We start from the raw sequence: 21,273 nt of genomic DNA on the forward strand, positions 1-21,273 counted from the left end.
AAGGCTACCTACTGTTCTGTGATCTGAGCAGATTTTTGCCCCTGGATTTTCTGGGGATTGCTACAAAAGTGGATTGCAGCCATTGTCTTAGAATTGTGGCAGTCTGATATATTAAATGAACAGACCTAGGGACAGAGCCGTTGGCACATCTAGCTTTGCCCTCTTTTGTGTTAATGACATAGATGACTTCTGATTGATGGCATAGATGACTTCTTGAGGTAATATTGGTGGTCCTGTATCCTCTGTGGTTTCTAATGACAGTTTTTTTTCATTATTAAACAGTTGTTGGATGTAATTCAGCGAGTGACATAATCTCTCTTTCACGTCAGTAATAATATCTCCTTTATATTTTTTAAGGATATTTGTTCTTGGGATTCTTTTAGAACCTGTCATTTCTTTGAATTTTTTTGTGTAAGTTAAAGTTATGTATTATACTTTCCGTTCCTATTTTCTGTTTCCTTGCATCTGTCTGAGAGTCACTTCTCTTTTGCCTCTCAAATTTTGTTTCTGATATTTACCTGAATTTGGTTGTATTTATTCATTCATGTTTTCTTCATTCTTCCATAGGTTCAAGAATTTCTAATGTCATCCAAGGTTTTCTTTTTTCTACAAATAGTGGTTTAAGGGTTTCTTTTTCAACTGACACAATGTTGTCATGTTTGTTGGGCATGTTGAATACAATGATTGCCGAAATGGAAAAATCTTTTCTTCTTCTTCTTTTTATGTAAACTTGACTCTGTTTTTGTCAATGTACCTCCAGTAAGTTGTTGTCCCATAGTTTTCCTGGTCTTCCCAGTGATCGTCTTCCTATTGGGAACCATCCTTACTACTCTATTTGTTATCATTCGGCTTATGTGTTCGTTCCATGCTACTCTTCTGTTTCTTACCTAGTTATTAATTTTCTCTATCTTGCTTGTCCGTCGTATATCTGTACTTCTAGCCAGTGGTGTCATGGTGTGGGAACGCGTGGGAACGCCGTTCCCACACTGGTTAAGAAAAGAAAAAAAATAATAGATAATTTAGGTTTTGTAAACAAAAATTAGCAATGCGTTCCGGCACTGCGTTCCCGCACTGCTAATTTTGCCATGACACCACTGCTTCTAGCTCTAGCTCTGTCCCACAGTGTCTTACCATCGACTTTCCAAGGGTTCTCAGATCTGCTGTTTCTAGCACTATTTTCGTCAAACAACAAAACAAACAAACAAAAAGACAACAACAACAACAAAAACATAAAAAGAAATGGAAATCGAAACGTTAAGAGAAAGTGAAATTGTAGTAATGGCCGTTAATGATAGTCCATGGCATAGTGGTAGTGGTGCAGGTACACGCGAAGAACGCTGACATATACTATATTAATTAGCGTGTACCGGTCGTCTAATTAACCTGTCCTCGTACACTTTGATAAAAATAGTTCAATACTTCTACTACTATTACAAGCAGCGACGCACGGTGCTTTTCCCGATACATTGGATACATAAACCAAATACGATAACGCAAAGTAAAAATAGATAGCACAAAGTGGGTGTTTTTGTACTTGAGCCAACCAAAAATTCTATGTCACTGACTCGGCTCCTCCGTTCCGTTGAAACACCTTTAGCAATTTGCTTTTTTAATTTACATGTGGTGGGATAATATCCGCTCAAAACGTGGTTTTACAGTGAAACCACGTGTTTGGCTTATATACCGCGAGTTGAGAGATTGATAATAATTCCGTATATGTGTACGTTAAGTGTAAATTTAAGCGAAGGAAATTGATATAAGTGGCAGTTGTAGTAAAAACACAGTGTAAATCGATAATATAAAAAATTATTGTGTCGCATCCTATACTATTTCCGTAATATGAGCAAGAACTTTGCACAAAAATGAAGTGCGGCAAGTAAGTATTACAGATCCTATAGTATAGGCCACGTGTTTTTCAGTTGTTTGTAGTGAAAATTTTAGCTGTGTTATGATTTTTCACAAATTGTAATTTAACGTCTTAGTAGGTTTTAGTTCCGTTTTGACATTATTTTTATTTTCATTTTATGTTTTCGCTCTATTTTTCACTATTTTTTTGTTCTAATTTTCTAATGTATTTACCTCCACTGTCGTACTGTTCCACCGGTGCTTGGGTATAAGGTGCCCGCCTGCAAAATTAGCATAGGTGCCCTCCGGTTTTTTTTAATTAGTATGCCTATGTATTGTACACCACCGCTTGCAGTGCCTGCAGGACCCTTATCGCAGACCTTAAGAATAGCTGAAGTCCACATTCATCACCATATCTAACAATATTTACCTACCCTATGTACAGTGTATATTCTGTTTGCCGTTTACCACATCCAATCGTCATTTCTTGCTTCTTTTATTTGCCCGTTCCAATGTAATAGAGGACATCATCTTTTCTTCATTCTATTTGGTTTCAATTTCCAAATTCTTAGTGGTATTTTTGTCTCCTTCATTTTTCGCAGATGTCCATACGTTTTCCTATTTCGTCATTTAGTGTCTACTGTCTCCTTTACATTCATTTTGGTACTCTAATTCGCTCATTTCTCATTTTGTCCATTATTGTCAATTTGCAGCTCCTTCTCCAAAACGTCATTTCCATTGCATTTATTCTGTTTCCATTGTCTGTTTCCATTTCCAACATGTGTTTTGTGTCTATTTTAGGATTTCCGGAGTCAATATTTTCAAAACACCAGGATGCTGTCTAGTCCAGAAAGCCACTGCGCATCCGCTAGGAAAAATATTCTAATTCGGATTTTTTGCACAATCTTACTCAAAAAGGACCCCTTTTAACAAATTTGCATGTTGCCAGGACCAAAAGTTGGTCAAAAATTTTTTAAGTTTTTTTTTGTTTTTTTCCTAAAATTATTTTTTTTGCATGGAACAATTTTTTTTTAGGTTTTTTGGATCATTCCAAACAGAAAAGGTCTTTAGTGACTTTTCTCTAAAGTTGATAGTTTTTGACATATAAGCGATGAAAAATTGAAAAATTGCGAAATCGGCCATTTTTAACCCTCAAAAGCTATGTGAAAAACTGAAAATTTGAATGTTGCCAAGGTAAGTAGATATTCTTTAAACATCGATGGATGAAATCCCGAAGAGTTTTTTGCAATAAAATATTCAAAACTCCTTTGTTTTTTAATTGCTAATCAAGCGTGCGCGACACTATTTTCCACCGTTGCATGTGTATGCAGTATGGTGCAAATGAAAAGAATAAATTTGTTATTTCGTAAACCGGCGACTTTAAGGAAAAATCCCGAAACAGGTCGATTTTTATTTTTAAGTTATGATATTGTGACATATGGTATACTAGTGACGTCATCCATCTGGGCGTGATGACGTAATCGATGATTTTTTAAATGAGAGTACGGGTCGTGTGCTGGCTCATTTGAAAGGTTCTTCAATTCTCTATTGAGTATTATAAACCTGTACATAATTATTTATACAGGGTGTCCAAAAAATTTTTATTAAATTAAATCATTTGGCAAATTGAAAAAAAAATTAAATTATTGGACACCCTGTATAAATAATTATGTAAATGTTTATATTACTGAATAGAGAATTGAAGAATCTTTCAAATGAGCTAGCACACGACCCCTATTCTCATTTAAAAAAATCATCGATTACGTCATCACGCCCAGATGGATGACGTCACTAGTATACCATATATGTCACAATATCATAACTTAAAATAAAAATCGACCTGTTTCGGGATTTTTTCTTAAAGTCGCCGGTTTACGAAATAACGAATTTATTCCTTTCATTTGCACCATACTGCATACACATGCAACGGTGGAAAATAGTGTCGCGCGCGCTTGATTAGCAATTAAAAAACGAAGGAGTTTTGAACATTGTATTGCAAAAAACTCCTCGGGATTTCATCAATCGATGTTTAAAGAATATCTTCCTACCTTAGAAACATTCAAATTTTCAGTTTTTCACATAGTTTTTTAGGGTTAAAAATTTCCGATTTCGCAATTTTTCAATTTTTAATCGCTTATATGTCAAAAACTATCAACTTTAGAGAAAAGTCACTAAATACCTTTTCTGTTTGGAATGATCCAAAAAACCTAAAAAAATTTTGTTCCATGCAAAAAAAAATAATTTTAGGAAAAAAAAACAAAAAAAAACGTTTTAAAATTTTTTGACCAACTTTTGGTCCTGGCAACATGCAAATTTGTTAAAAGGGGTCCTTTTTGAGTAATATTGTGCAAAAAATCCGAATTAGAATATTTTCCCTAGCGGATGCGCAGTGGCTTTCTGGACTAGTCGCGATTTTTAAATACCGTTTGTGTCACACTCTCGCATTCATCGTGTTTGCGGTGGTTTTTCAATTCGTTGTTCGTTTGTTCATCACTTGCTTTAATGCTGTTGTTCTGCTAGGAGAATTAGAAAAAAATGCAGATATATTGTCTATGTTACCAAAAAATACACTGACACTAGGGGCGCTTGATATACAGGGTGTCTGCGTAACAAAACCATATGGGAAACTTTTTTAATATCAATTTTACGAAAAAAAGTCATTCTTTATAAAGTGCTCTGCATAGTCTAAAACCTAAGATGCATTCATCAGATATCAAATTTTGTCAACAGTATACGAGGTATGTCAAAAAATATGAATTTCGCTCAAGAGCAAACTACCTTTATATTTCAAAATATCAAAAAATTTTATTATGAAAAGTTATTTGTAATTAAAAACCATATTCAAATATGCAATAACAGCCTTCTACTTGAAAAAAAAATTCTGAAATTTTCCTAAATTACCGATTCCGAACATCATTTTTATTTAATAGACATGTAATAACTCTTTTATTAATAATTTTAGGAAAAAAAGTTATTCTTCATAAAACTCTGTGCATGGTCTAAACCTCAAGATCATTTACCCAAGTTTGTTAATTTTATACGAGGTGTGTCAAATATTATAAATTTAGAAAGAATTCTTTCTAAATTATTTCTAAATTCATATTATTTGACACACCTCGTATAAAATTAACAAACTTGGATAACTGATGGTTGCATCTTGAGGTTTAGACCATGCACAGATTCTTATGAAGAATAACTTTCTTTCCTAAAATTATTAGTAAAAGAGTTATTACATGTCTAATAAATAAAAATGATGTTCGGAATCGGTAATTTAGGAAAATTTCAGAATTTTTTTTTTCAAGTAGAAGGCTGTTATTGCATATTTGAATATGGTTTTTAATTACAAATAATTTTTCATAATAAAATTTTTTGATATTTTGAAATATAAAGGTAGTTTGCTCTTGAGCGAAATTCATATTTTTTGACATACCTCGTATACTGTTGACAAGATTTGATATCTGATGATTGCATCTTAGGTTTTAGACTATGCAGAGCACTTTATAAAGAATGACTTTTTTTCGTAAAATTGATATTAAAAAAGTTTCCCATATGGTTCCAAGTTACGCAGTTCCAAGCATATTGCAATAATTTTTTAAATTGGTGCGCGTAACAATCAAAATACTGTTTGAAATATCAACAGCATCTTGACTTTCCGGATTTGAAAAACCTCAAATTTGCTCATGTATTTTCCCGTCAAAAAAGTAAAGAAAGACGAATGCCATCTGTTTGCGTAGAAACATTATTTGTTATCTAAAGGGCTCACAAATGGGTCCTGCTCCGATCTACCATTACCATGACCATCGTCTGCTATTAGTGCAAGAAATGAAGGCTTATCGCTTTTGTTAAAAAGAGAATTTTGTTTCTTTTGTCCTCTAGTTACTCATACTCCCTTTACTATTCTATTTGTTCATCTCTTGCATTAGTCCATGCTATTTTGTCTTGTCCTGCTGTTTAGGATTTTCTTTGTTTTTATTCTCATTGTGACTACAATTGGATTATGGGAGTGGAGGCCAAGCAGAGATTTTTGCAGTTACTCGAGCGCGTCAGATTATCAAATGGGGAGAAACCTTCTTGGAAATGGAAAATTAAATTAAAAAATGGAAAGTCCCCCACTTTATGGAAACTTTAACTTAACTTTTTTTGGTTTTAGGACCTAACCTTCACAACCCAATAGATCTTCATAATGCTCGAGTAACTGCAAATTTAGCATACTTTTCTCCCGTACTGTTATTGTCGGAGTTAACGTCGCATCCAGGGATGGCTTAAGGTGCTGTCGTATGGATACCGATCCAGTCTTATATCCCAAAAATTCCAAATATTCAAAACCTTAGCTCAAATTGCCGCCTGCAAAACTAGCACAGACGCCCTTCGATTTTTTAATTAAGTATTTTTGTTAAAATTAGTATTTTGTAAAACACCAGCAAAAAAGCTCATTTTGGAGAACTCCCAACAGGGGCGTCCGCCTTCAGTGCATTCCTTCCAGGCCCCTTATCGCCGGCCCTGTTTACAATAAATACCAGATTTGTTTTTATTTCATTAGGTTTTATTTTTATTTTCAATATATTATGGTATATCAAGGTTTCTGAAAATCAACACGAGATATCACGAGACTTGAGTTGTGTTGGTCGTTAATCAAGCATCTGCTGCTTATCAGTTATTTAAAAAATAAACTACAAAGTATACAAATCTAAACAAAAAAATGGTTGTCTTATTGTCTTAATTTAAGAGGCTACAGTAGCGATCAACAGGTAGCAACAAACGCGTTCCAAGATTGCGGCTCTAATTTTGAATATTTTGTCGAGATATTTGGCACACATATTCGTAATATAATAAATAATGGCGGTACAGAGCCCAATTTCAGAAATATGTTAGTACGTGGAAATCACTCTATAACTAAATAAAATATTGAAAAAAGGAGCCTGTACCGCCATTAAGAAGAAAAAAAAAATAAACTTTTTTCAAATAAACTTTTTTATCCCATGCCTAGATTTTGTCTAATCTTGGAACTACTAAAATTTTTTATTTCTAACAAGAAATCGAACATATTATAACTAAATAACTAATTAGGCAACATAGAGGAATTATCACTATCATTTTGACAAACCTGCGTCAGATTTTCTCTAATCTGTTCTGTCATCTTTATCGATATCTGTTCAGTGCAGTAGTGTGTTAATTTAAGAATTCGTTTTTGTTGTTTCATAGGAAAGTAGTGTTTATTGATAGTTAATTTATTATATATTTGTTGTTGTTGTATAAGTTTTTGGCCTCTTTGAAAGAATAGATTGTTGTTAATTGTGAGTTTTAGTTATATGTATGTAGGTAAGTATATTTTACGTAAAAATATTTCGAATTCTAATGCGAGTATATAAAGTTTTAGGAGGATTTTTTATTCTAAAAATATTATTAATAGTTTAACAAAATGGAAAAAGTAAATCAAACGAAAAATAAAGTGAAACCTAAGAAAAAGTCCATTAAAAACCGTGCCAAAATTATGCGAAAATCGAAATTTGTTTCGCTTCACAACAAAAAATGATTATTTATTATTGTTTTATTATTAGATATTTCATGCAAATACCTTTCTAAATACCTATCTTAACATAAAATTTTCACCCATTTTGGTTTATTTTTATAAATATCTATTTATTAATAATAAAATCGTTTTCTATTACTTCCATTTAGCACGACTATGATATTGTCAAAATATTAATCTTAGATAATGTCAAAGATTACCACTGTTGCCAAAGTTTATGATACTATCTCCCGAAGTTATATTTTGTTGCTACCTGTTGATCGCTACTGTTTACTCTTAAGTCATAAGTAAATACCTACTTTTATAGTCGTATAAAATTTTAAGTAAGATTTAAAAGTTACCGTTTTTTTAAGTTATTTAATTATCCAAAAACAAACGCGACAAAAAGTTTTATAATAATAAAGTTATTAGATATTTCGAGTAGGTAATGATACAATTATATTTTATGTAGGTACTTAGAGTTTTTCTGGACTATATTGCTTGCTGTGGTCGTGCTAATGAGATCTATCGCCTTATTGTCTTTACTATTGTATTTTATTAGTGTTTTCTCATTCATATTCTAATAGGGGACGAAAGTATGCTGAATTTGCAGTTACTCGAGCGTTATGGGAACCTATTGGGTTGTGAACATTAGGTCCTAAAACCACAAAAAGTTAAGTTTTCCATAAACTGGGGGACTTTTCATTTTTTATTTAATTTTCCATTTCCAACAATCGTGTTTTCCCATTATAGCGCCATCTATTCATAATTCGAAAAAATGTCGAATAAAAGTTACTTATTTTTATTTAATTAATCTAAATCTGCAACAAAAATGGGGGCTCCTATTTAAGATTTTAAAGTAACCCCCATCCCACCCCCGTATAGGTCGTGTTTGATACCATTCGATAGATTTTTCAAAAATATTCTTCTTCTTTTTTGTGCGACTAGGAATAATCCTGTTTGTCTGCCTCTTATTCTGTTTCAGTTGTTGTTGACTGTACATTGTCTTTCCACCTTTTCGGCGGCCTTCCAACGGGTCTTCTGCTATACGGCTTGTTGTTTTTACAGATGTTCGCTAATCTATCTGGTTCCATTCGGTTAACATGTTCGTTCCAGTTTTTCTTGTTTTTATCCACCTGTTAATATTTTGAATTTTTCATCGTTCACGTATACTTCTGTTGATTTGTCTGACTCTTAATGCTATGCCTATTATTTATCTTTACTTTCAATACACGTATTCAAAAATATTAAATACGTGTATTTTGCAGTTTTTCGATCTGATGTTTATTTCGCGAGATATCGCGGGGTTCGTATTTAAAATTTTACAGTTTCCCCCACCCCTCTCCGTAGCGGGTCGTTTTTGGTATCATTCGATAGATTTTTGAAAAATATTGAGCACGTATTTTTTAGTTTTTCGGTATGACGTTCATTTCGAGAAATATTTCCCTTTTTTTTTGTGAAACTTTGTGACTCACCCATTTCCTTACGCTCCGCTCAAATCGTCAGGTTTTTGAAATATACACTGTTTTACATGTACATACTTAACTTACCTTATCTTAATCTGACAATTTCGAGTTTTTCTAAGAATCGAATTTTTTTTCGGACTCCCCTTAACGAACTCCCCTGTATTAAGAGTCGATATATGGTAGAAGTACATTTACAGGGTACAAGGTTTCTCCCAATGGGATAACCTGACGCGCTCGAGTAACTGCAAAAATTGCCGCTTGGGCTTCCCTACCATTATACTATTAATATTTCTTTAAGTTTAAGTGATAGTTCCTGGCGAAAATTCTAGCTGAGCTGTTCCTCAGTACATTCCAAGGCTTTGGTGTGTTGATTTGATTAATTATCAGTATTGTAGGTTATGTGACTCTTGTTGCTTTTAACAAATCATCAGTGGTTATTTTCATAAAATCTATTTTGGTAATTGTTTCACTTTTATTGTTTTTCTTCTTGGAAAATCTATTTTGGTGAAATTGTTTCACTTAGCGTTTTTCTTCTTGGAAAATTCAACCACGCAACAGGAAGCGCCTGACTTCCTGTTGCGTATTTTCTAGTTAATGGTTTGTCTTATCTATTATTTTTTCGAGATAAATTACTAAATTTGGTTCGGCGTTACTATTTTATTTTGACCTGGTTGAACTTTTTCGAATAATTTTATTTTGTTTAGCGTGTTAACAAAACAAAATGTACAACTATAATAATATAGCGTATGGCTATATTTGAGGACATGTTGGCAAAGGGGATTAATATTGATATGACCCAATATAGAATTGTGTGGAGAAATGCAATTAGGGAAGCCGACCCCGCATAGGGATAAGGCAAAGAGAATGATGATGATGATGGCTATATTTGAGTCGGAGTATTTGCCACAGTTTGTTCTTCTGTTTAGTTTGGCCCAGATTCGTCTTTGTTGGTCGAAACCCTCTGAATTGCTTTTAATACATTCGCACTTTATTGTTTTAAGATTCTCTTAACTCTTGCATTCTTTCCTTCCCCTCTCAGCAGCAGGTCCTATGCCCACCATCCGTCAGCCATTCTCGCAAGATGACCTAACCAACTAAGTCTCTTTGTTCTAACGATCTGGCTTATTTCTGGTTTCCGGTACAGCTCTCTGATCCCTGCATTTGTTTGTTTCCTCCAAACGTCTTCATCGTCTTTTATTCCCCCGAATAGCTCCTTTAGGACACTTTGCTCCCGGCTATTCAGCATATTTTCTTGATTTTTGCTCCTAATAACCCATGTTTCGCTTCCATAAAGGACTGTGGGCTGGATCACTGTTCGTCATCATCTCAATTTTGCCTTTCTGGAGATATTTTTAGTAGTTTTGGTAAGGCTCCTACAGTCTTCCTTCCTCTCTAAATTCGCTTCTCAATTTCTTGGCTTTGTTCCCCTTTACTGTTAGAGTTACTCTTAGATACTTAAACTCCGTCATCTTTTTTAAGCAATACTCTCTACTCTCATTGTTTGTGGTAGTCTTCAGTTGTGTGTATTCATACCTATATGGTCTGCTCCATTTCCATATATGTACTTGTGTTTTGCTCATTGATACTCAGTCCATACTGCTTCGAAGAGTGAAAATCCTCAGCAGTTCCGTTTCAGCTCTTGCTATTAACACTACGTCGCCCGAAAAGTCCAGACCTGACTTCTGTTGTCATAGATCATACCTACCTTTCGTTCGTATTTCACTATCTTTCAATATTGGTTCCAACTAAAATTGAAGAGTACTGTGGACCGCGGGTCTCCCTGCTTTAATCTCTTTTTAACTTCAAATTTTCCTATTTAATTAGACTTCCTTCAATCCTTACTCTATTGTTGGCAGTGGCGTAGCTGACAGGCCCGCAGGGCCCGCAAGGCGGGGTGTCTCGACGTTGGGAGGGGCCCCTTGAAGCCTTCAAGTTTAATACTTCTACTTTCTTTAAATTGGGAACCAAAACATATTTTGTTGTTTTTATTCAATAATTCTTGATACCACTCAAGATATTTCAAAACACGATCAGCTGAGGTTTATTTTCCGGTACTTATAAAAAAATAAGTTGCGAAGAAAATAATTTACCTTACAAAGCAGAAGTTGTTGAAAGTGTTTTGGGATTTATTCGCATATTAGACCAAATTGCAGAAAGTCTTGTAAATTAAATTTTAAAATTTATACAATCAAAGAAAGCACCTTTCCGTACACAACTGCCGAGGAAAGGGTTATGATGGGACGTTATGAGTGGTGTATATTCAGGCGTACAAAGGTGCATAACTGACATTGGAAAAACAGCTTCCTATGTTCATTGTGCATCCCATAATCTGAACCTAGTGTTGAATGATGCCTTTGATGGTGTACAGGAGTTGTTTTTTTAAGATATACCTAATTAAACGATTATGTTTTGTTAGTGCAAGTATTAAAAGATGGTATGTACTATGTACTATTATGACTTTGGATTCATCCCGTTTACCAACAGTTACAAGGTGAAACCCGGTGGTCATCCAGACATGATGCTGTTAGGGCTTTGCGTCGAGCTTTTTCCGACAAGTAATGAAATCTTTGAAAATTTCATTGCTATCTAAAAAACGATGAAAAATTAAAGTTAATGCATTATTAGAGCATATGAATAATTTTGAATTTGTCGTTAATATTACTATTCAATCTAAAATACTTAACTTTATTAATCTAACATCAAGACTTTTGCAATCTGAAATGGCAGAGTTAACGACCGCCCTTCAACTTTTTTAAAAACCTCGTGATAATCCTCGAGAGATGAGAAATCCGTTTTCCGAAAATTTAGCAAAAGCAGCAGGAATAGCAGAATAGTGGGTATTACACCAAAATTTAAAAATAAACGGATAAAACGTATAAAAAATTTTACGATGAGCTCAGCTGAGACGAAAAAATAACTTATAGCAAAAAAGTTTTGAAGTTAACTTAATTATTTTTAGCACATAATCAAAACGGTCAGACAGGTCGATTTTTAAAATAATCATAGTATATTATAGCATCAATGTTTCGAACTTTACGCGATCCTTCTTCAGGTGACAGGCATAACTTTGATTTTTTTAAATGGGAAAGTAGGTACATCATTTGACACCTCTTTTAAAATCTTTTGAAATACTGATTACAAAAATGTATAATACTTGCGCAAAATTTCGGCTCAATGCTTTTTAAATGCATTCATTTTTTTTAATCCTGAGAAAACTAATAGGAATTTTTGAAAAATTTAAACGCAGAATAAAATATTACATTATTGTCGAGGGCCGTAAGTCCCTAAAAACTTCTATAATGTTTATTTTAATAAGTTACAGGGGTGAAAACGAAAGAAAATTTAGTATGATTTTTAATTTCAAATCACTCAAAAGAAACTTTTTTTTATTCTAAGGGAGTGTCGACACTCGGTAATGTAATCTTTCATTCTGCGTTTAAATTTCCAAAAAATACTCATTAGTTTTCTCAGTATTCGAAAAAAATGAATGCATTTAAAAAGCGTTTGACCAAAATTTTGGCCAAGTATTATACATTTTTGTAATCAGTATTTCAAAAGCTTTTAAGTGAGGTGTCACATGATGAGCTTTCCCATTAAAAAAAAAGAATGTGTGTGTACTTTGTACGCACGTAAGAAGTTATACTTCTACTACATATTATGTGATTTTTAAGACAATACCAAAAATTTAAAAAAATAAAAGAATAAAACGCACACAAACACATTGAAAAATGCCACAAAGAAAAAATGATTTCTGAACGATAATAATTTTTGGCAAAAATTTTAAATACGCATTTTCTGAAAAAAAAAATATATAGCAAATATACTTACAATCATAAAATGCATAAAAAAATAAAAACTTGCATCGGGAATCGAACCCGTGAATTTCGTGGCGCTTTGATTCGTAATCGAAGCCTAGACTCACTCGTCCAATTCCACATTATTTGTCATGTGGAAAAATAGGGTAACTGAACGTTTTACTGTTTGACAGTTGTTTTGAATATAATTAAATTATGTAGTTTAAATTTTGTGGAAGAAAATATTAAAATATAACAAAACAGTAAGAAAACAATATATTAGATGAAGATTGATAGAACTTTTGTTGGTAATCAAATTAAGTATGTAAATCAAAGCATTACATACCTACTAGATTAATAAATCTGCGCCAAAAAATCATAATTTAAAAATAAAAATCGGACCTAATTTGGGATTTCTCTCTAAAATCCCCATTCTTGAGAAAAGAAATGTACAGTAGAGCGTCGATTATCCGAACGTCGATCAACCGAACGACCGCTTATTGAACTATCGACTCCCGCGTCCTGCACTCGAATACCGAGCAAGCGTTAGTAATTGACGCTTAAAATATCTTCAATCTTCTTCAATATTGTATCCAAAAATAATTATGCTGTTGCAAAGACTGCACTTTTTTGTTTAGTTGCTAGTTGTCATTATCAAGATATAAATAAATATGTAGGTATATAAATATGGCTTTTATTCAATTGTGGATAAATATGTATGACTATAAATATGTATCAATATATTGTAGTTCGATTATCCGAAGAAATCGGTTTTCCGAACACCTATGTCCCCCAATTAGTTCGGATAATCGACGCTCTACTGTATTTCAACCTAATCCAAATGTATAATTACAATATGATTATAATAAAAACTACTTACCAAATTAGAATGAGTTTTCCTTGTCCAAAATAGTTCAAAAGTCCAAAAATATAGGTATATGAAAACTATTTAAAAAGGCAGTATAACTATTAACTAACTTTTGTTTGTTGTTTCTTTTCACACAAATTTTAAAACGCAACAACCATAAATAATCTAACTGCAGCTGTGCCACAGCCGCCATATTGAATAATTTTTGACATGTCATTTGAACATCCAATCAGAACAAAGTTATAATGCGCATGCGCCGGGATCATAGGTTTTAACATATAAAAATTCACCCTCATATCGCCGGTAAAGAAGTATAACTTCAAAAATCAAAAGTATGACATTTACCTGAAGAGGGATCGCGTAAAGTTCGAAACTTTGATGCTATAATATACTATGATTATTTTAAAAATCGACCTGTTCGAGCGTGTTTGTCGGATTAAGATACATGTATCGGTTTTCATGACTATTCCCAAACAATCTAAGTATTAACACTAACTGATGAAGGCCAAATATTGTCATTTACACATATTTTAGTAATTATACTGTTATTAGTTGTCGTTATGCTTATAATACGGGGCCCACAAAAATTTTCGCGGGGTGGCCCTCAATCTTCAGCTACGCCACTGATTGTTGGTCTTCATTAAGTTCATTTTTAGTATAAATAATATCTCTAATGATATCTTTTATATATATAATATATCTATCTCTTTTATATTATATAATAGTCTGATGATCTTTTCCGGAATTCCAAATTACTTATATAGCCTGGTACAGGCGCTAGAAGCCTTCTTATCACAGAATCAACTTATTAAGTTTGTTTGAAGTCTATAAAGAAGATGTTTAGCTTTAACTTAGTTTTAACCATTGTTTTATTTTTCAATAATGGTTTCAATAAACTATGGTTTTATATATAAAAAACGCAAAAAGACATCATCAAGTATCTGCGTAAAATCTATGCTTAAACAAATATTTTGCGAAGGTAACCATTCTAGGTTTAATGAGATTAGTGATCTTTATGCATGGAATCGCTCGCATTAATTTGTATTTTATCTCTTATCTCCACACGGTATCGTACGCTGCTGATATATTAATAATACAATTATGAATTTTCAATGAAATTGCATCACATTCTGGAAAACTGGGAAAACATATATAGTCCAGGAACCGAAACTTTTCACCTCGCAATGTTTACAGAATGGATCGATTTGCTTGCAAATTTGAGAATAAGTAGTGGATAGTCCAAGGATCAAAATCTATATTAATGCCGAACGGCGCTTTTACCATGGGGATGGTTGCCACCTTATCTCGGAGGTGGAAATTTTTTATTATATTTTGACCGTAAAAGTTGATAAAAAAAAATCATTCTAAGCAAAAACTGTTCTATATATTTTTTTGATAAAATTAATAGTTTTCGATTTATTCGCTATCGAAAGTGTTAGTATCATATCGAAAAAATCAATGTTTTTCGATATACTCATTTACGATTCACTCAATTTTTGCCGTAGAAAAAATTGTTTCAAACCAAATTCTTGGGAATTAAATATCCTACAATTTCATATTTATTCATTTTTTCGCATCTCTGATGCTAATCTTTCTATTCTGAAGAAAATGGCATTTTTTACCAAACTACAAAAATTCGTTATTCGCTTTTAATTCCAGTTTTTTTAAAATTAATCATTCTAAGCCAGTCAAACTTCTAGAATCTATTAATAATACACAAATAAAGAAGAATGAATAAGGCCAATGACTAAAAACACCGCTAAATTAGATTATTATGCTTCCAATTTGATTTCTCCTTTTTTTTCAAAAAAATATATTGATTTTTTAACCGTAACTTTTTATCTTTTATCTTAGAAAGTTTGATAAAAAATAATGTAGGTTTTTACAATATCTATAATAGTATAGTATAGTTGATCCAAAAGATGGCATAACCCAGACATCCAAAGTGAAAGTTATCCTTCAACACCAAATTGTTCTATATAGTCCACACAATGTCCAGAAAAAAGTCACACCATTTTGAGCGTCGTGTTTGGGGGGGGGGGGAGGGGGGGAGAAATCGGTAAATTCGTAGTTTTTTAAGTTTTTCGCCAATATTTCTAAAACTATGCGGTCTAGCATGAACAACCCTCTATACAAAATTGTTCTACATTAAATTTGAAATAAAAAAGGCCCTATGCATAATCTTTCTAAAATTAATGGTTCCAAAGTTACGGAGGTAGTATAGTATAACTGGTCCAAAAAAAGGCCTAACCCAAACATCCAAAGTAAAAGTTTTCCTCCAACACCAAAATGTTTTATATGGTCCACATATTGTTCATTAAAAAGTTTCACCATTTTGAGTGTCCAATTTGGGAGGGAGATGGGAGAGAAGCCGGTAAATTAGTAGTTTTTTTAAGTTTTTCGTCAATATTTCTAAAACTATGCTTTAGCGTAAACAATGTTATATACAAAAATGTTCTACATGAAATTTAAAACAAAAAATGTTCTATACATAATTGTTATAAAATCAACCGTTCCAGAGTTACGGAGGGTGAAAGTCGAGGTTTTCGATACTTTTTATATTTTTTGGGCAATATTTATGATATAACTAAACCGAAAACCCAGACATCCAAAGTGAAAGTTATCCTCCAACACCAAATTGTTCTATATGGTCCACATAATGTTCAGAAAAAAGTCACACCATTTTGAGCGTCGGGTTTGGGGGGGAGAAATCGGTAAATATAAAAAGTATCGAAAACTTCCATTTTTCACCCTCCGTAACTCTGGAACCGTTGATTTTATAACAATTATGTATACATCCTTTTTTGTTTAGAATTTCATGTAGAACATTTTTCTATAGAACATTCCTTACGCTAAAGCACAGTTTTAGAAATATTGACGAAAAACTTAAAAAAACTACTAATTTACCGAATTCTCCCCCATCTCCCCCCCAAACCGGACGCTCAAAATGGTATAACTTTTTACTGAACAATATGTGGACCATATAGAACAATTTGGTGTTGAAGGAAAACTTTTGCTTTAGATGTCTGGGTTAGGCCTTTTTTTGGACCAATTATACTATACTACCTCCGTAACTTTGGAATCGTTCATTTTAGAAGGCTCATGCATAGGGCCTTTTTTATTTCAAATTTAATGTAGAACAATTTTGTGTAGGAGGTTGTTCATGCTAAACCGCTTAGTTTTAGAAATATTGACGAAAAACCTAAAAAATTACGAATTTGCAGATTTCTCCCCCCTCTCCCCCCCAAACCCGACGCTCAAAATGGTGTGACTTTTTTCTGAACATTATGTGGACCATATAGAACAATTTGGTGTTGGAGGATAACTTTCACTTTGGATGTCTGGGTTTGGGTCTAACTATACCATACTATAAGGCTATTAATACTAAATTCTTTTAAAATTCTCAGTCGCAAAAAGAGGTGACTTTGAAAGGGTTGGTAAAGGTAGTTTTTGCATGTTATTACAAGTTTTAATTGTCAGTAGCTCACTCAATTTTTGCCGTAGAAAAATTTTTGCAAACCAAGTTCTTAGGAATTAAATAAGCTACAATTTTATATTTAAACATTTTTTCGTATCTTTGATGGTTATCTTTCTATTCTGAAGTACACAAATTCGTTATTCGCTTTTCACTCCATTTTTTTTAATCTTATCATTCTAAGCCGGTCAAACTTCTAGAACCTAATAATAATACATAAATAAAGACGACCAAATAAGGTCAATGACTAATTTTAATTAGGGTGGTGATTAGGGGGCTGTTTCCGATCACTTTTTTGCTGGAAAAATAGGGACTGACATTCTTTTCATATAAGTCACTTAATTTTTGTAGGTACTTTTTTTATTTCTGGAAATAGATATTTTAAAATGCTTTAAATTAGTTTCAACAAATTATCCTCGAAAAATGCATAGTTTTCCCGTCTTTTGACTTTGAAACTACAATATTTAGCATTTGACGAAGAACAGCATAGCTCGATTACTATTGGTCTTAGAGAAAATTAAAAACAACGATTTTGTTTATTTTTTCAAAAGGTACATTTTGTTAAGCAAAGTTGTTTTGATAAAATAAAAACTTTTTGAGTTGTTAGAAAACTGTTTAAAAACATTGATTTTTTTTTATATAAAACGTAACACTTTCGATAGCAAATAAATCGAAAACTATCAATTTTATCAAAAAAATGTATAGAACGTTTTTTGCTAAGAATGAATGTTTTTACCAACTTTTGCGGTTAAAATATAATAAAAAATATCCACCCCTGATATGGGGTGGCAACCACCCTTATGGTACAAGCGCCTTTCGGCATCATATAGATTTTGATCCTTGGAGTATCCACTACTCATTTTCAAATTTTCAAGCAAATCGATCCATTCTGTAAAAATTGCGAGGCTTTTAGGTCTGGATCCCGCGTATGAAAAAAAAGTTGATTAATAGCAAGCTGAAAATTTGTTAATAGCTTAAGGGTGTCTAGCCGGATAAACTTTGATATATGGGAATACTGGAACAGGAGCAGTTTTAATTGTGGAACAGGTTAAAAATTTGGAACGGTCAGACCACGAAAACGGCACATTTATTTTGTCCGACAGAATAGACTTATACTCTCCGAACAGAGATTAAACTCTCATGCAAAAATCAGACTGCTATCTATCACCTGTCATAATTCCTGTCATTTTACATATTCTACATGTTCCACTCATTAAAACGCCCATTTGGTGATAAATAGCAGTCTGATTTTTGCATGAAAGTTTAATCTCTGTTCGGAGAGTTTAAGTCTATTCTGTCGGACAAAATAAATGTGCCGTTTTCGTGATCTGACCGTTCCAAATTTTTAACCTGTTCCACAATTAAAACTGCCCCTGTTCCAGTGTTCCCATATATCAAAGTTTATCCGACTAGACACCCTTAAGCTATTAACAAATTTTCAGCTTGCTATTAATCAACTTTTTTTTCATACGCGGGATCCAGACCTATTTGTCCTATTTTAGCTTCATTACTTGGACTAATAGACGTATTTGAGCGCTCTGCACATTGTAATTAATAATAATTTTTGTCCGCACTGTATAGATACTTAAGTATATCCGTTTTAAAAATCCGCCCTGTAAAAAAATATAAAACTATTTATACGCCACGTTGTCGGCATTGTTATTTAACGTAATAAAAGACCACATGGCAAACTCGTCATAAGTTGTCGCAATAGTCGCAAATAATCACAATCCTGCAAAATACGCCGAAACCATTTTTTATTGCTAATCGCACTTGATATCAAACCGCGCGCTGCATTTCAATAGAATGCAATGATTTAACGGTTTTCACCATGTTTTAACATATGTATATTTTCTTTAAATAGATTATCAATCAGCTTGAACTCTCTCTGATAATGTTAACGACGTTGAATTGAATGGAATTGATATTATCACGAGCGTCTAGGAACCGTGTTAACAATCAAAGGACATCAAAAAACAGCCGGGGAGACGCGGGCCAATTAATCTGATCAGTTCTGGACCAATGTAGTGAGCATCTCAACTCAACGTTTCAAGATGAAAAAACCAGGAGACTTTCAAGAAATCGCGTCTGCGGAGGAAAAAATAAAACTCAACGGTAAGTTTTTGAAGTTTTTTTTGAAATTTCAGTCACAAAGTAATACTTTTATTTGCTAGAATGATTTACAATTTGTAGTTTATTTAAAATTAATAAGTAAGCATTTCTATGAAACTATAGTAAAAGTTGCGTCATTCTCTACAATTTCCCGCCTTTTTGTATACTCAGTGTAAGTTTCTCATACAGCTAGATTCTTTATTTGCATTTATTTCTGTAGGTCAAGACCTATGACATTTTTTTACAAAACACAGTCGTAGAATTAACCTAATTATATTTATTATCTTCTGCATTTCCCCTCTCATTTCCATATACATATTTGGTTTGTTCTTGATTTGTGGTCAGGACATATTTTCTAGCTTCTTCTTCAAATTTTATTAACGTTTTTAGAATGTTGTTCTGAAGCTATTTCCTTGTGGCATTTTTATGATTAATTATTTATATGGGAAATAAGCCACAATTAAAATGAAAAAAATAATTTTATTAACGTTTCGACGCCCAAATCGGGTGCCGTTGTCAAAATACAAAATATTACTAAAATAAACAAAAGTGTTGTTGCTAAGCAAAAAAATTCTTCTAATAATTTATTTAATCTCACTCAGTTATATTGGCAATTCAGACATATATTATACATTTTAAAGTAGAAGACTTTAAAATGATATTGTCAATATTTATGAGTTGCGTTCCTGGGACGACTTACTGAAAGATAGTTCATTCGATTACATGAAATTAACCCCAACTCAAGAATATCCGTCATAAAAAATTATAGCATGTGATATGTCTTTAAAAAGACAACCAAATGCAACGACAGTAAAATTCTCGAGTTAGAGATTTCATAGTAAATCACAAGGGAAAACCAGGAAAAACCCTGTGATACTATCCCGACATCGTAAGTATTTGGTCTTACATTAATTTACTCTCAAAAAATAATACCAAATTCTGACTTGTAACATGTTTACATTATAAATAATACTAATAATACTAGATATATAAGTAATACTAAAATATAAAATATGTACTAGCTCGATATTATTGACTTACTAATCTTGGTATTTTCTTTCTATTGACTTCCTCTTTCAGTATGGGTAACCACATCCTACTGCATTCTACCGAGGAATTTGCGACACAATTGGTTTCATTTAGCATAATTAGAGCCGCTTCTTTGATTTTTCTCTTTTTACTATCTGATTCTTTCAGGACTATACTTGAATCTCTCCACTGAATAAGTGAACATCAATCTTATATTAAAAATAGAGAATTTGAGAGATCTCAAATATGTCAACACGCATGGGATAATGAACATAGAGTTCAGTGGAGAGATTCAAGTATAGTCCTGAAAGAATCAGATAGTAAAAAGAGAAAAATCAAAGAAGCGGCTCTAATTATGCTAAATGAAACCAATTGTGTCGCAAATTCCTCGGTAGAATGCAGTAGGATGTGGTTACCCATACTGAAAGAGGAAGTCAATAGAAAGAAAATACCAAGATTAGTAAGTCAATAATATCGAGCTAGTACATATTTTATATTTTAGCATTACTTATATATCTAGTATTATTAGTATTATTTATAATGTAAACATGTTACAAGTCAGAATTTGGTATTATTTTTTGAGAGTAAATTAATGTAAGACCAAATACTTACGATGTCGGGATAGTATCACAGGGTTTTTCCTGGTTTTCCCTTGTGATTTACTATGAAATCTCTAACTCGAGAATTTTACTGTCGTTGCATTTGGTTGTCTTTTTAAAGACATATCACATGCTATAATTTTTTATGACGGATATTCTTGAGTTGGGGTTAATTTCATGTAATCGAATGAACTATCTTTCAGTAAGTCGTCCCAGGAACGCAACTCATAAATATTGACAATATCATTTTAAAGTCTTCTACTTTAAAATGTATAATATATGTCTGAATTGCCAATATAAATGAGTGAGATTAAATAAATTATTAGAAGAATTTTTTTGCTTAGCAACAACACTTTTGTTTATTTTAGTAATATTTTGTATTTTGACAACGGCACCCGATTTGGCCGTCGAAACGTTAATAAAATTATTTTTTTCATTTTAATTGTGGCTTATTTCCCATATAAATAATTAATCACGTTTTTAGAAGTTCTATTCTTGAACATGTCAGAAATACCAAGTCATCTGCGAAACCTATGCACTGTTGTTTTTTTTTTTCAAAATCGTGCTGATTTTCTG

General features: G+C 32.6%; 1 protein-coding gene across 2 annotated transcripts in view; it reads left to right on the forward strand.

The window, feature by feature from the left end:
* LOC114327415 (equilibrative nucleoside transporter 3) overlaps positions 1-21,273 on the forward strand; it is a 112,404-nt gene that overhangs the window by 13,114 nt on the left and 78,017 nt on the right. Inside the window, exons 1-2 of one of the 2 annotated variants that reach the window (XM_028276027.2) lie at positions 1,522-1,876; positions 18,822-19,072. In XM_028276027.2, the coding sequence (XP_028131828.1) occupies positions 19,012-19,072 (61 nt within the window). In that variant the 5' untranslated portion in view covers positions 1,522-1,876; positions 18,822-19,011. Of the gene's footprint in view, positions 1-1,521; positions 1,877-18,821; positions 19,073-21,273 lie in introns of those variants that run through there. The other variant, XM_050642541.1, reaches the window with a different exon arrangement.

The sequence above is a fragment of the Diabrotica virgifera genome, chromosome 2, assembly GCF_917563875.1.
Source record: "Diabrotica virgifera virgifera chromosome 2, PGI_DIABVI_V3a".
In the NCBI taxonomy this organism is placed as follows: domain Eukaryota; kingdom Metazoa; phylum Arthropoda; class Insecta; order Coleoptera; family Chrysomelidae; genus Diabrotica; species Diabrotica virgifera.